This window comes from Amia ocellicauda, chromosome 17 (genome assembly GCF_036373705.1).
Source record: "Amia ocellicauda isolate fAmiCal2 chromosome 17, fAmiCal2.hap1, whole genome shotgun sequence".
Classification (NCBI taxonomy): Eukaryota; Metazoa; Chordata; class Actinopteri; order Amiiformes; family Amiidae; genus Amia; species Amia ocellicauda.
Window position 1 is genome coordinate 27761347 of NC_089866.1, and position 15966 is coordinate 27777312.

Here is a 15966-nt window from a genome sequence, read left to right on the forward strand (position 1 = left end):
GTATTTTATTTAAATTGGTGTAGATTTTATAATAAAAGCTTAAAAATGGAATATTCGAGTTTCAAACAATGACGTAGACAAGCTTTCAGGGACCCTCTACCAATATATCAAATACAAGTTTCGGTACCTGTGGCGACTATTGATACCCGGTTGTAATAACATGTAAAAATATATTATATCGTTCATATGTATTTACAGTTAATAAATGTAGTAAATATTTTATTCTGAATAATACACATTAACTTATGCTGATGCATCCTTAGATGTATGATTACCAGTCCAACAACAACAAAAATCTTAATTTGGCCTATTTGGCATTTTGAGTTGATCCCTAAGATTACTAACCGGCTGTTAACTGATTTAGTCATAACAAAGATACGGATACTTATTTAGATAGCTAAATAAATCTAATTGTAAAATTGTACTACTGATGTGTATTTCATATCATAGTTTTGCGATTAAAAGAGAGTTTTCATGTATAATGTAGCTGGACTTACAACAATATAAAATCTGTCTCTAAAGAATAACAAAATCGGCTGTTATTATAATTTTGATTATGATGTCATATTTATTACTACAGCTACCGTCGTAGTAAATAAAATAGCTATACACAGTTCAGATTAATACAATTATTAATTCTGTATTAAATGTGTCATATCAGTTCGGATAATCGACATACAACAATGTATTCCAATGCATAACCTGTCGTTGTTGTGTTCCCGACTTGGATCAAACCGACCTGGCTTTCCACTTGGAACCACCTGTTTGCTCAGTGTTATGTTGTGTACTTGGCTAGTAAAAGGAGCACATGACAGTGTTTCTCTTGGTCCAGATGCGGTGCTACCTGGATTGCAAGGTGAGTCCGATTGAGGTAACCCAAAAGAGAATTATGTAGTGATATACTCAATAGTCTTTTTAATCAAATTCACTGTTTTGTTTGATGTTGGCTACATAATTAACGCTGATTTCACATACTGATTGACAAACATTTGTATCACTATACATAATTGGAATTATGTAGTCTTATGGCTGAGTTCATAGAGCCAGATTGTAACATTTTACTATACAATATTATTTTAGGTGTGATATTTATCAGATTACTGAAGGCTGTGGGCCACTGTTACATACTTTGTTCAGTATCAATGCATAACATACAAAGTAATCTATCACCAGTCTCAAGTCAGAGAAAATAAAAGTTAACTTTATTGTTTGTACAATTTGTAAACATGCAAACAAATAAAATAAAAGCAATTTTTGATTTTGATTAACCATGCGCATTAAAGTAGATATGGTATTAATTTGTCTTTCGTCTTCAGTTTATCGTCTCTGGAGCTATGCCTTCTGCCACAGAGAGATGCCTTCTCTGCTCTCTAGCGCCGCCATCATGGTGGTGTTCGGGCAGTGGCAGGAACGTCGGTGGGGCACTGTCTGCTTCGTCGCCTTGTCTCTGATCTCTTCGTCCATCCCTGGCCTGCTATACTCTCTCTTGATCTATATAGGAGTTGGGCAGCCCAGCCCAGTATGTGGCTACTCAGCAACCCACTTTGCCATGTTTTCCGCTCAGTGTCGCCACATTAAGCAGAGGAGGGTCTTTCAATGGGTGCCTGTGTCTGCTGTGCCTTGCCTGGTTTTAGGAGTACATTTCCTGGTTCTCCCAACCTCACCAGTTCTTTTGTACCTGTGTGCCATCTGTGTTGGATCCAGCTGTATCCTTTCGAAGTTGACACTGGAACTGTACTGCTTTGTTTGAAAACATATCCAAAAACACACACATGCATGAATATAACAGTATTTTAACTTTTGAGTTAAATGCTTTTTATCCCTTTAAATTAACAAAGACTTTAGGGTCGGTATAGTTGGCTCATTAATTAATTTAACTACAGAATAATATCCAACTGTTAAATATTTGTACATGTTATATGTTAAAGATTAAATGTATTTATTTATACTATATAAAAATATATATTTTAGTACTAAACCTGCATTAAACAAAATCCATAATCCTAACACTTTTTGATGTTGTGTAGAAGAGGTAACAAAATAATACCAAATAATAATAATGCTATTCTTCTACCTATTCTTCATCTTCTACTAATTGTTATTTGTTGATGATAACCCTGCTGTACAAAGCCACATATTATCAATGAAGGATGGCTTCTAGAGTGTGAATTTATTTTTTGTAGATTGTCCTCAATTTGTGCTGTCAGATAGCTTATCTTTTGTGAAGTGGCTGCAGAGAGGAGAGGAGCTGGCACTATTTTGGTTTCTCCCACACAAGGCTTTGGTCATTTCCTCCTCCAGGAATTATCTACCCATGAGCAGCACAATCCAAAGGTGGGAAATACAAAAGCACAGAAAATAGGCCGTTCGACGTATTGTTTAAAATTAGGGCCTGACAGATATCGGAGCACCGATATTATCGGCCGATACAGGCCTTTTACATAAATATCTGTATCGGCGAATATTCCACCGATAATGCACCGATATATTTTTTCCAAATTACCATAACATCCTTCATCAGACTTCAGACAATAAATAAATACATGTTTATTTGGTTTAACAGTCATTATTATAATTATTAACCATTATGTTTTAACATAGTTATGGTGCTTTCATTTTCTCTGGAAGCTTCCGACAACAGTGATTCCCAGGTGCAGTGGCGTCACACACACACTACTGAGTGCCGTGGAGTAACAAATACACACCCACTGAGAAACACAGGGCTCATAAACCAATAAACATGTGTTTTACTAAAACCCTCATAACCAATAGAACATATTTTTGAAAGCTGTGCTGCATTTGAGTATCCATGGTTTTGATTGTTTATTTTTGTCATGACTGAAGATCACCATATACTATGGCATAGAAGTGCATTTTTACTGAAAAGATAAATTGCTTTTCAAAATTCACAATAGGAATTCAAATAAAGAAAAACAGTAAATGTTCGCTGAAGATGTTGACTGGATATCAGCAAACAAAAACTGCCTCCAAATGACAAGCAAGCTCAGATCACAGTAAATATCTAAATAAAATTTGTGAGAAACACATCTCTCAGACAATGTTGGATAAAACTATACATTATATTTGTAAAACTATTTAAAATCCTACATCGTGTTTTCACTATTGCAAGCGTTTAACATATGTATTAAATAAGTTAAACTTTCGAGGGCATTTTTAAATACATTTTTTTAGAACAAATGCTGCTTTGCTGTGCTGTGCTGCCTGCACTAGTATTACCTGCAACTGTTGTATGGCAGTGTTGAACACTGAGGAGAACTTGTGAACCCAAGAGAACCTGACACATGTAAAAAGCTAATATAAGCCAGAACAGCACTTAACACTATCATATACTATCACTACTATATATATATATATTTGTGTGTGAAATTGCTAATATGCCTTGGTCTTTGTTCTAATGTATAGAACATGCATATTTTTATATTTTTCCTTTAATTCTCCCTTATTCATTTTTTTTTTTTTTACAATGTTTGATTGTTGTTATTTATGATGAAAATTCATGTTAAGTTTATTATGTAAAAATCTTGCCTTCAGTGCATATTTCACACAATTTCTCTCTGACAGTTTTGCATGCTAATAAAAAAAAAGTAAATATAGGCAGATATATCGGTAATCGGGAAATTTAGCTTCCCAATTATCGGTATCAGTATCATACCCAAAAAACCTGTATCGTTTAAAATATTCTGTTTCGAATGAAGCAGAGATATTTTGGGGTTCATTGAATGTGAATTCTGTTTCTATTGGCTCAGGATCCCTGCAAATTCTCTAAATTAAGTTTGATTAAGTAATTAATCAACTGTTCGTAATTAATGTATACTGAAACAGTAACCTATCCCTTTGCCAAAGGAAACCAAGGTTTAATCCAGTTCTGGTTCCAAGAACCTTGGTAAAACCAAGGCATCGTTTTTATTCCACCTTTTATAACATGTAGGAATACTAACCTGTTTTGTATTACATGTATCTTTTGATTTCTATTTTATAGACCTGAAATGTTCCCTGAGCCTTCCTATTCTCAGCAGACAACTCCTTTCCAGAGAACCCAATGGGCAGAATACCAGCTACCCCCTGTGCACTGGCAATCCGTTGCATCTGATTTGGTTGCAGAAGAGGTTCTGGTTATGTCAGAAGTTCAGCTATTGGAGGAGGAACTCCTGCGGGTGGGGATCCTGGCTTCTCTTGTTGACACTCCAGAAGCAGCAGCTGATAAAGCAGAAGTCCCCAAGTCTTCAGTGTCATCACTCCGGTGAGTCATGCAATTTCATAATCATGGGACAGATCATTGCCTCCTCACTACACACTGGCTACAAATAGGGTATACTGTATTTCTATTCTTGACATTGTAACCTGCATTTAAATTGTTATCCACCACTGTTACCACTTAGGGTGAACTAATCTAAGTCACAATTAGGAAATCAACTCAGAAGTTGTGATGAATTAGAAAACAAGATAAAAATTATGAGGTGTTTTTTGGTGCAGTTCAGTTAATTGATGCGTTTAACGAAAAGCTCAGAGAAACCTAAAACAATTAATTGATGGACTATATCAAAAAGCATTTCACCGAGTGAATACTAGGGCTGCAACAAACGACTATTTTGATAATCAATTAATCTGTTGATCAGATGAAAAATAATAATTCAGCATTAATTGCAAGTGTTTTATTAAATTTAAAAAAAAGGTTTTGAGTTTTTCCTCATCTTGCATAATACTCTCTAAAACAATTTGAGATGGTTGTAATAAAACCAATAGAAAACATATTTGCAAAAAATAAATGGTTTTATAAAGTGGTAATATAACAGCAGGTGTTTATACATTGCTTTCAAAACACAAAGCTGTTTTACGCTTCAGTTTGAAAGATGCTAAACTGTTTTGATAAATAATGAAAGATAAAGAAAACACTATGAGAAAATGAGAAACAAAACGAGTATGCATAGTAGCACAATATTTATATACAGACGGGTGACAAATTATTGGAAAAACCAACATAAAGTGTCTCAGTAAGGTGTTGGGCCACCAGAACAGCTTCAAGGCACCTTGGAATAGATTCTACGAGTCTCTGGAACTCTACTGGAGGGATGGAACACCATTCTCCCAAAAGATATTTCCTCATTTGGGGTTTTGATGATGGTGATGGAGAGCGCTGTCTAACACGTCGGTCCAAAATCTCCCATAGGTGTTCAATTGGGTTGAGATCTGGTGACTGCGAAGGCCACAGCATATGATTCACATAATTTTCATACTCATCAAACCATTCAGTGACCCCTCGTGCCCTGTGGATGGGGGCATTGTCATCCTGGAAGAGACCACTCCCATCAGGATAGAAATGTTTCACCATAGGATAAAGGTGATCACTCACAATAACTTTGTAATGATTTGCTGTGACCCTTCCCTCTAAGGCAGGGGTGGCTAACCCTGGTCCTGGCAAGTCGCAATCCTACAGGATTTTCAGGTCTCTCTGAATTACCAATTAATAGATACATTGAACACAGGAACATTTAGCCTAATTAAGACCCATAATTGGTTCAATTAAGCAGTTAACAATCTGGATAGAACAAAAGCCTGTAGACCCTGCGGCTCTCCAGGACCAGGGTTAGCCACTCCTTCTCTAAGCGACAAGTGGACCCAAACCATGCCAGAAAAATGCCCCCCACAGCATAACAGAGCCTCCAGACCCCCTCACTTTAGGGGTCAAGCAGTTAGGCCTGTACCGTTCTCTTGGTGTACATCACACATGCACTTGCCCACTTGTCGAGAACAATAGCCAGTTGAGCAATCTTTGTGACTGAAGCTCCTGCCATTTGTGCCCCAGTAATGACTCTTTCTCTTTCAAAGTCAATTAGATCCTTTCGTCTTGCCACCTTGATCAAAAATCGAGGTCAGCTGGGCCTGCTCTGCATTTTTATACATGCCACAGAACATGATAGAATGTTAATTGCTTAATTGTATCATGCAGTACATCTGCATTCATTATGTTCCTCCACTCATTTATTCAGGTTTTTCCTTTAATTTGTCATACGTCTGTACATCCACACTGGATCTGATGATGCATCGGATCTGTGAAAAGAGGGAAAAAAACGAGTGTGTGCATATTCCCTTTCCCACATTGCACACTACTGTGAATTGTGTTCATTTTGATCAGAATTTACATGTGTTAAAATTGACATCACTCAATGAAACACGAGAGTAAGACATGGGTTGGTGGAAAACTCCAAGGGCCAACGTATTGCTTGCTCCCCTTTATTGGCTAATCTGCTTGTTTTCTTGCTTACTTTCTTTTGTCTGTATGTACTGTCTTTTTACTGTGTCTGGTTTGACTCTTGCTTGATTTGTAGCGCATTGGTATAATAAGAACGCGTTATAAATTAATTGTATTATATTAATAATATTAATGATAATTTGGCTGAGGAGGTAAAGAAACAGGCGTGGAAACAGGACAGGCTGTTTTAACAGTTCCAATGTGCCATTTCCCTGACTGACAACTTTTTGGATGATGGACTACAAATGAGGCGTTGGATCCAGTGTGCAATGGCCTGTACCATGCAGAGCCGTTCACAACCCCTCTCATTATGGCTCCAGTGTGTTTTCTCTTCGGTTGCTCATGCATCATTTTCGTGCTCCTGTGCCATATGAGTTCAGCTTTGCACATGTTGCAGCATACTGTCTTCTTTGCAGTGTGCAATGTAAAGTGCTCCCATACTTTAGAAGACTAATTACATGACTTACAAATGTAGCTGCAGCTTTTTTTTTTTTTTTTTTTGAGCTGCACCCCAGGTAGACCCAACTAATCGACAATGAAATTTCGCCTTTTAATAATCGATGTTATCGATTTTATCAGTTAGTTGTTGCAGCCCTAGTGAATACATACAAAAATATCCACCTGGTGTACTGTACACTGATGGATATACCTATTATTGTATTCCTTATTTTGCATTCAATTGTCAAATTGTCAAACAATGTCAGTTATTGATCGGTGGCATAGGGCACTGAAATCTTTAAACACATTTTAAATGGATTTTAATACTGTCACTGGATTTTTCTCAGATAATACCAGACAAGCTAATTGTAAGCTTTCAAGGGTTTTTTCATTGTAGAAGCAGAAAACACAATTTTGAAGACCATCTGGAATGTACAACACTCTACTAGGAGTGAATATAAACTGAGCAGTGGCTTAAGAGGTGCAGAGCACAGACATTACAAACCAAATGTAGGTTAAAACCATAAGTTAATGAGAAACATAAAACATAAAATATAAATTGTTATAATAATATAGGGAAAAAGAGAGAAACTTCTAACTTTAAAAAGTCAGATGTGGTGTGTAGACCAACAATTGTATAATCAATCTATTAAAAACAGCTTTAATAGTTCATAAACTATGCTAATGGCTGCAGTATGTTTATGAACTATTAAAATGTACAACTTTTGATAAGTATTTTCTTGAGTGTGGACCCCATTTTTCGTTGATTGATTTATTAATATAGGGAAAAATCTTAATGGTAATTTTCTCCCTTCTAAAACAAAAACGAAAAGAAGAATACTACAACCCAGAAAAATGCAAAAATAAACCATGTTTTATTCATCCAGCTCCTCAACAAATTTGTAGTTAAGATCTGGAAACCCTTGTCCCTTGGGAGATACTTGTCTATCTCTTATTTACAGTCAGCATGAGACCCTGGAATCAAATCTAACAAATTTCCAGGGTTTCACACTGACTGTAAATAAGAGATAGACAAGTATGCAAAACAACATTGCAGTGGAATGTCTTAGAATTAATAAAGGATTAAAGGGGAGACTAGTGATGGTTAGATATAACACACTTAGTTTCTTTCATGTAACTGTAAGTTATACTCCCATGATCCTTGCAAACAAACTTTTATACATCTTTTACTTTACATTGCATTTATATACCATACAGCTGAAATATGATATAAAATTGATTTTCTGATTTCAATATTTAATCTCTTAAAAAATAATCTGTTTCTGTTGACAAATTATATATCTTCCTGGTGAAAATTGTAATTTATTGACACATTATCTGTAATACTATTGAACAAAATGGATGCATGATTAAATATGTTTTAGCCATGTACACTACCGGTCAAAATTTTAAGAACACGTACATTTTTCCAGTTTTTATTGAAATTTACGCAGTTTAAACAGACAGTCTACTGATCAAAACAAGACCATCCACATTTTGGTAGAAGCAACACAAAATGTCAAAATGAGAAGAGCTCAAAATGTCAAGATGGAAAACTCTGTTTACAGTGTACTAATACACAACGAATCTGAACTTCGCAGTTTGATAGAACATCAAATCAAATAATATATACTGGATTAATCGTTAGGTTGTTCTAAACAAAACAAGCCTATTTGCAAAGAAATCCAATTGAAACTCAGTGATCTGTGATCGTCTGCATGAGACCCCCCCCCCCCTCCAGAGTAGACTGCGCATTTACCCCCCAGGCTCTGAATGACGGTGGGCGATACGGAAACTGTAAATTGGATGTGTTTGAGAATGAAACGCACTGGTAGCCAAGAGAATAAGCTTTCAAACAATGTGCTTATTGTATGAATACAGTGTAACTTCTATTCACAGGAGCTGTGCGTAACACTGCCAAATAATGCTAAAGAGGGTGTAGTAACACAGTATATCTGAAATGTACATTATTTTTTGGTTTTTGTTTTTTTTACCGCTTACCTTTGTACCATTTCAGGTTATTTACTTGACTTAAAGTAAATAACTGCTTAAATTTCAATAAAAACTGGAAAAATTAGGGCGTTCTAAAACTTTTGACTGGTAGTGTACATAACATGCTCTGTTGACCTATTGCTAATGCACATAATTTGTAGTAATACATTGATTTGAGATTATTAAGGTACTGGGATTGATGCAGTGGGATGGGGATTGTTAATGGTTGCTCAAATAGTGTCTTTAAGAGGAGCCTTTATCTGCTCATTTGTGTAGGAGGACTGAAATATGAGTTAAAAAGTCAAGAAAAACACAACACCATAGCTATAAAACCTATACTTATGCAAGTATACAAGGGTATGCAAGTAGTGCCTTTTTTCCAACTTCTGCCCAAGCTCTTAATAAAGCATCACTTCAAAATCTCTTCTTCAGGATCATTAAAATAATTTGTAATTACTTCAAAATGTAAATAATTTAAAAAGAGTAATTACACTTTCATGAATACCTAGACTGCATATTTTTAAAAACGTGTGTATACATTAGCATACTTTAAAAAGCAGGTCACTTTAATGATAATACCAAATTCCAAGGGGTTATTTTCTGGTGGGTTCATATTACCGATCGTGAAAGCATTTATAATGATCTTTGATGTTTTAGAATGCTTTAGGACTGCTTTAAGGTTTCCAGATATCAAGAAACCTAATTGGTTATGACCTGATAAAATATGTTGGATTCCTCCAATTAGGTCAGCTCAGAAAATGATACTCGGGTGGACTGAAAACCAGAAAACCTTCTTTAAGGCTTTGTGTTTGTTCCTTGGGGGGGTACTAACCTATTTAACCAGCCAACATTGTGCAAAACAGCTGTCAGTTTACTTGCACCCATTGTTTTGTCTTTCAGGTTGCAGCAACTAGAAAAAATGGGGTTTCCAACAGAGAAAGCAGTGGTGGCACTGGCAGCCACAGGAAAGCTAGATTGCGCCATATCCCTTCTGATTGATGGTAGGGTAGGGGAGGAAGCTGTGGTTACAGCCAAAGGGAAAACTCTACCATATCAACAGCCTGCTTGAACTATCCCAGTCCCATGCAGACTTAACAGAGTGTTACGGGGGACTGCAAAATTGAGTCGTCTGGGAGCACTTAGAGGAAACTCCTATATTTTGGCCATGAGAAGAAAAAGGTCAACACTGGATTTGAGTCCAGTTGAGCAGTTAATGATTCATGTTGAATTCATGAGAGTTTTTGCTCCCATACATTAAAGTGAAGTGTTTTGCAGTTGAGTTCATGGCCAACTTATTGTTGTAGTAGATTATAAGGTAGTCATGGTACGTTTATTAGATATTTCCCCCTCCAAGGACTCAAGTTTGAGATCAGCAGTCTTCTATTTGTTCTGTATATAAGAAAATAAAATAAAGTTCTAAAGTAATATTTTCTGGTAACAGGAATAGGTGTGGTGTGTTTTTATCCACAGAAAAGGCAGCTAATAAATTATAAATTATAATAGATAAATGTGCTCCACTTAAACATATGGCTCTTTATTTTAAGTATTTCGGTTGACCTGACCAAATCTCTGTTTGACAGATCATTATTTTATTTTCTCTAATTTGTGGCAGGCAATTTAACGTTCATGTTTTGTTTTGTGTATTTAAAATTGTAATAGATGCCAATATTTGTTACTCACAATTGGTGTGAGGCATTTTGATTTAGTTGCCCAAAGAACAAACAAATCCTATGACATTATTTATAGAATTTAGTTTAAACAGGAACATGGTTGTTCGGTTTAATAAACAAAAGTTATGTTCATACATTTAATATTGCACTAACTGGTGTATTTTCAAAGCCAAATGTGTAAAATGTACTCCCAGTAAATGGATTGTAATAAATGCCAGTCTTGTAAGTGTGGTAAGGAGTCTCCTTTATCCATACCTTTGTTATATGTTCAGGAAATTCTTGTAATTTCACAGTTTTTTAGAAAAACAAAGTTAATGTTGATTAGAAAAAACAACAATGATCTTATACTCTTCATGTTGTCATCCAAATTAAGCAGATTTATAATCTAATTTACTATGTTGAATACATGTATTCATCGTAATATTTCAATATGAACCTTGATAATAATAACTTTCAATCAACCTGTATACCTATTGCTTGCTTGAACTATTAGCAAATCAAAGATTAGGCTAACCATTTTAAATTACCTGCATTTTGTTGCTATCATTTTAAATGCAAAACACCTCTCATGTTAGCTCAAAAGCTCATTGAAATATTTTCTTTCATCAGGTTAAGGTCTCTAGGTCCATATTCAAAGATCAAAAGACAAAATAGTATAGGGCTATAAATGAAATGGCATTACTTCAAAAAGGGATACGAACTAGAATTCTATCAACTAAATGGGGGTGCTTCATAATATATGTTGGAAATATGCCTAGTATGCCTAGTAACTGATTTGGTTTTCATTTGTGACATTTCCTTAAGTTTGATGAGCAGGAATAGAATAAATACATATGCTCTACAACATCCTTTCAGAAAACCACAAGCTTTATTCTAATACTTTGTTCAGGAAATTGTTGATGCCACAAAATAAAACAAAAAAACAAGAACAAAAACAAATCCAGTACAGAAGACAACCCAAAGCCAATTCCTAAAGCCAATCTGAAAGGATGTTTAAAAATGTCCGGAAATGAGCTTACCTATTATGAAAGGTTAAGTTTAAATTGAATATATTGTTGATTCCTCATTTAACGCTTAAAGTTATAGAATACTATTTCAATCAAGTTAGTCAGTGACATGTCTGTTTCTTTTTAAGAACAAAGAGGTCTGTAGGCCGATGAAAAATTGAACCATTCTTTTAATTTGCACAAATCTGGAAGATTTATAGTACACAATTACAAACTGTTTTGAATGATTTTGAGGAAGAAAAAAAAAACGAATATGCAAGACATTAAAAAAATCAAGGCGGACATTTATAGACAAAATACTAATGATTATTTTTAAATAGTACATAAGACAATTCTTACATAAAGACACAAACGTTTAAAATGGATATTTTTAGTAGTTGAATTTAGTAGTGGCACTAATTACAAAAGGTATTCATGTAACAAAAACATTTTCTATGTCCATTTTCCTGTCATTGAGGGACAGCTGTATATTAATTGTTTAGACTGAGCAATGCTTTTGATTAAAGTTCTAAATGCAGGACAGCACCGTTCCCCTAGCACCAGAATAATCCCTCTGTGTGTAAACACATCCAGACCAGAGAAAAATATGAGTCTCTATATCTGAGCAAATTCCTACCTGGGTGACTGTTTACTATGATCATGGCAGGAGTCCTTGCTGTGAGCTGTGAGCTGTCAACAGTGCTGTTGGTTTGATTTTCTTAACTGTAATGGCTAGCTGGTGAACAAAAAACACATCTTTCATATGTATCTGGCAATGTGACATAAAGTTAGAATGTACGATTAGCATAAACAGACACACATTCCGGTTGGGAAATGAAAAAGTGTCGACTTTGCAATTGAGAGCAGTCTGTAGAACCTTGAATCCTTATTGTCCCCTCTAACAGTCTTTTTAGTTTAATTTAATTTATTTGTAACTTTTTATTTAAAAAATAAATGCAACAGATTCTCTGGCTTTTTGTCAGCAATTATGGAATTTATAATATATATTGCTATATCCTAATAACTTGTACACTCCCAAGTAGAAATTATGCATTTATTGTTTTGCAGTTAATTTCTGTTGCATTTGCTTCTTCAGAACCTGTGCATCTTCCCATTCAACAGTCTAAGCTTCTTCAGTAGATACGCTTTTTAGAAAAGCTTCCTAGACCAATTGAATGAAATTGACATTAAAGCCTCGGAAACATTTCATTACTGGGGACAGGGTTGGAGTCAGAGGCACAATTTAAATGTATTGCCACTGAGCACCAGTAAGTTTTCCCTGAGGTGCCCCGAGCCTGCTAGAGAGCAGCAGTGTGAGCTGATCTTTGCTTATAGCTCATGGGTTTGGAGTTTCTTTTGGCAGTGGTTGGTGCCAATGTCAGGGTTGCCATACAGGTTGTGTGCTGCCCAGAATGGGTATTTGCTCTTGGCCCCAGGGATCATTTCTCCTTCTCCGCATGCTCAGACGATGGTGATGAGAGCGTCCGGTAGGCAGAGATTCCTGATCGTTTATCCCGGTACAACCCAGGAGATGGAGTACCAAATGAGCCCTCACCTGACCCGATGTCTGGTTCTGTTGAAGAGACAAGACCTTGATTGTATTTTGCTGCAAGCCAATCAGCAGAAAGGGGGCTTGGTAACACACTGCAGTCTCATAGCTCCAGTTATGCGGTAACTAATCACAAAAGTGGTCCAATACATACTGAAGACATATTGCTTTAGCAATGATTAATTAAATGTTTATCACACTGGCTATTGTTACACCAGCATCTATACATTATGTACACAGTACAGAAGCCAATATAATTTTGGAAAGAATCATTAACTTTAGTTTTCTTTAGTTTTTTTTCCTATAATACAAATTCATAACTATCCATTACTTTGTTTATTGGAAATGAACATAGCAAAGACAGTTAGAAGTAAAATATTACATATATGCTATACATAAATGTATATGTGTTGTTAGAAATGGCATAAGCTTAAGAAGTTCTGCTAAATTAAGGGAACAAGTTATTTGTGAAAAATGTCTGTGTCAAATGGGTTGCAAATGCTGCGTGAAAGTTAGAGCTGCTTAATGTTTGCTGAGTTAAGATGAAAATTATGCAGATTGAGAACCAACATGTTCCCAGTGCTTTCAATACTGTCAGCTAGGTCAATAATCAAAATTCAGTTATGATTTTGGCTGAGAAGACTAAGTAAAGCACCATGTTGAATTGATTGGTTTTGCCTGGCTGATTTCATAGGATAGGGTTGGGGTAATCAATGTAATTCAATTCAAACACTACAGCAAGAAGACAAGATTACAATATTTTACAAACAGACATACAGTGGTGAGAGAAAGTTTGTGAACCCTTTAAACTGATCCATATTCCTGCATTAATTTGACCGAAAATATGATCTGATCTTCATCTAAGTCCTAATAGTAGATAAATAGAATCTGATTAAACAAACACAAAAAAACATACATTTTCATGTCTTTATTGAACATTTTGATCCAACATTCACTGACTTTGTTTGAAAAAGAATGTTAACCACTAGGATAATCAGCTCTATTGGGGTAATTTGAGTCAGATGTTCCAGTCAATTAGATGACAACCAGGTGTGATTTTGAGGGACCCTTCCCTATAAAACAAATATAAACTTTTAACATCGAAGTCTGAAGTGAATAATGCCCTAATCAAATGGGATTTCTGAGGACCATAAAAAAGAGTTGTCGATGCTCATGAGGTTGGAAAGATTTACAAAACCATTGCTAAAGACTCTGTCCTTCATCAATCCACAGTCAGGCAGTGTACAAATGGAGGAAATGCAACACTTTTGTTATTCTTCCCAGGAGTGGTTGTGCAACTAAAATCACTCCAAGAGCAAGGTGTACAATACTCCAGGAGGTGACAAAGAACCCCAGGATAATGGCTAAGGATCTACAGACATCTCTTGCATTAGCTAATGTCAGTGTTCATGAGTCCACCATAAGGAAAACACTGAACAGGAGTGGTGCGCATGGGAGGATGCCAAGGAGGAAAGCACTGCTTTCCAAAAAGAACACTGGCATCTCAAGTTTGCAAAAGACCAATTGCAGGATTCAGATGGCTATTGGAAGAATGTACTGTGGACAGATGATCACATTAATCAGAAATGATATGTTTAGTGAAAACTGTGTAACCCCCATGGGTTTGATTGAGTTCATGTTGGGGTGTTAAGAGCGGGAGAGTTGTGGTTCTTGTGGATTCCTCTGGGTGGCGCATGACTCCGCTAGGAGGCTCTCGGAGAGAAAACTGGAAGTGGTTGGCACAGATTGAGGAAGGACAGATGTGAAGCATTTGAAAGCCCTTAAAACGTGCATGTAGAAACACGTTTTCATGTGGTGCAGAGTAGTCCGTGGGTTTTCTATTGTCAGCAAGTGTTTATATGTTGATGTAGAGATTTTCATTAAGAATATAAGATATATACAGTGGGGGAAAAAAGTATTTGATCCCCTGCTGATTTTGTACGTTTGCCCACTGACAAAGAAATGATCAGTCTATAATTTTAATGGTAGTTGTATTTTAGCAGTGAGAGACAGAATAACAAAAAAAAAAAACCCTTGTTGGCAATCACAGAGGTCAGACGTTTCTTGTAGTTGGCCACCAGGTTTGCACACATCTCAGGAGGGATTTTGTCCCACTCCTCTTTGCAGATCCTCTCCAAGTCATTAAGGTTTTGAGGCTGACGTTTGGCAACTCGAACCTTCAGCTCCCTCCACAGATTTTCTATGGGATTAAGGTCTGGACACTAGCTAGGCCACTCCAGGACCTTAATGTGCTTCTTCTTGAGCCACTCCTTTGTTGCCTTGGCTGTGTGTCTTGGGTCATTGTCATGCTGGAATACCCATCCACGACCCATTTTCAATGCCCTGGCTGAGGGAAGGAGGTTCTCACCCAAGATTTGACGGTACATGGCCCCGTCCATCGTCCCTTTGATGCAGTGCAGTTGTCCTGTCCTCTTAGCAGAAAAACACCCCCAAAGCATAATGTTTCCACCTCCATGTTTGACGGTGGGGATGGTGTTCTTGGGGTCATTCCTCTTCCTCCAAACACGGCGATTTTAGTTGATGCCAAAGAGCTTGATTTTGGTCTCATCTGAGACCACTTTCACCCAGTTCTCCTCTGAATCATTCAGATGTTCATTGGCGAACTTCAGACGGGCCTGTACATGTGCTTTCTTGAGCAGGGGGGCCTTGCAGGTGCTGCAGGATTTCAGTCCTTCACGGCGTAGTGTGTTACCAATTGTTTTCTTGGTGACTATGGTCCCAGCTGCCTTGAGATCCTCCCATGTAGTTCTGGGCTGATTCCTCACCGTTCTCATGATCATTGAAACTCCACGAGGTGAGATCTTGCATGGAGCCCCAGACTGAGGGAGACTGACAGTTATTTTGTGTTTCTTCCATTTGCGAATAATCGCACCAACTGTTGTCACCTTCTCACCAAGCTGCTTGGCAATAGTCTTGTAGCCCATTCCAGCCTTGTGTAGGTCTACAATATTGTCCCTGACATCCTTGGACAGCTCTTTGGTCTTGGCCATGGTGGAGAGTTTGGAATCTGATTGATTGCTTCTGTGGACAGGTGTCTTT

General features: G+C 36.7%; 2 protein-coding genes across 4 annotated transcripts in view; one reads left to right on the forward strand and one right to left on the reverse strand.

Annotated features, from left to right (window-relative positions):
• Positions 1 to 65: 65 nt before the first annotated feature.
• On the forward strand, positions 66 to 10597 carry rhbdd3 (rhomboid domain containing 3). The gene is made up of 5 exons (XM_066689607.1): positions 66 to 856; positions 1317 to 1706; positions 2208 to 2334; positions 4001 to 4261; positions 9602 to 10597. The coding sequence occupies exons 1-5, from the start codon at positions 694 to 696 to the stop codon at positions 9768 to 9770; spliced, it is 1110 nt and encodes a 369-aa protein (XP_066545704.1). The 5' UTR covers positions 66 to 693; the 3' UTR covers positions 9771 to 10597.
• A 631-nt stretch (positions 10598 to 11228) lies between these two features.
• Positions 11229 to 15966, reverse strand: part of emid1 (EMI domain containing 1) — a 180194-nt gene continuing 175456 nt past the window's right edge. For 2 of the 3 annotated variants that reach the window (XM_066689177.1, XM_066689175.1), the window contains one exon: positions 11229 to 12930. In XM_066689177.1, coding sequence (XP_066545274.1) covers positions 12736 to 12930 — 195 coding nt within the window. In that variant the 3' untranslated portion in view covers positions 11229 to 12735. The remainder of the gene's footprint in view (positions 12931 to 15966) is intronic. The other variant, XM_066689176.1, reaches the window with a different exon arrangement.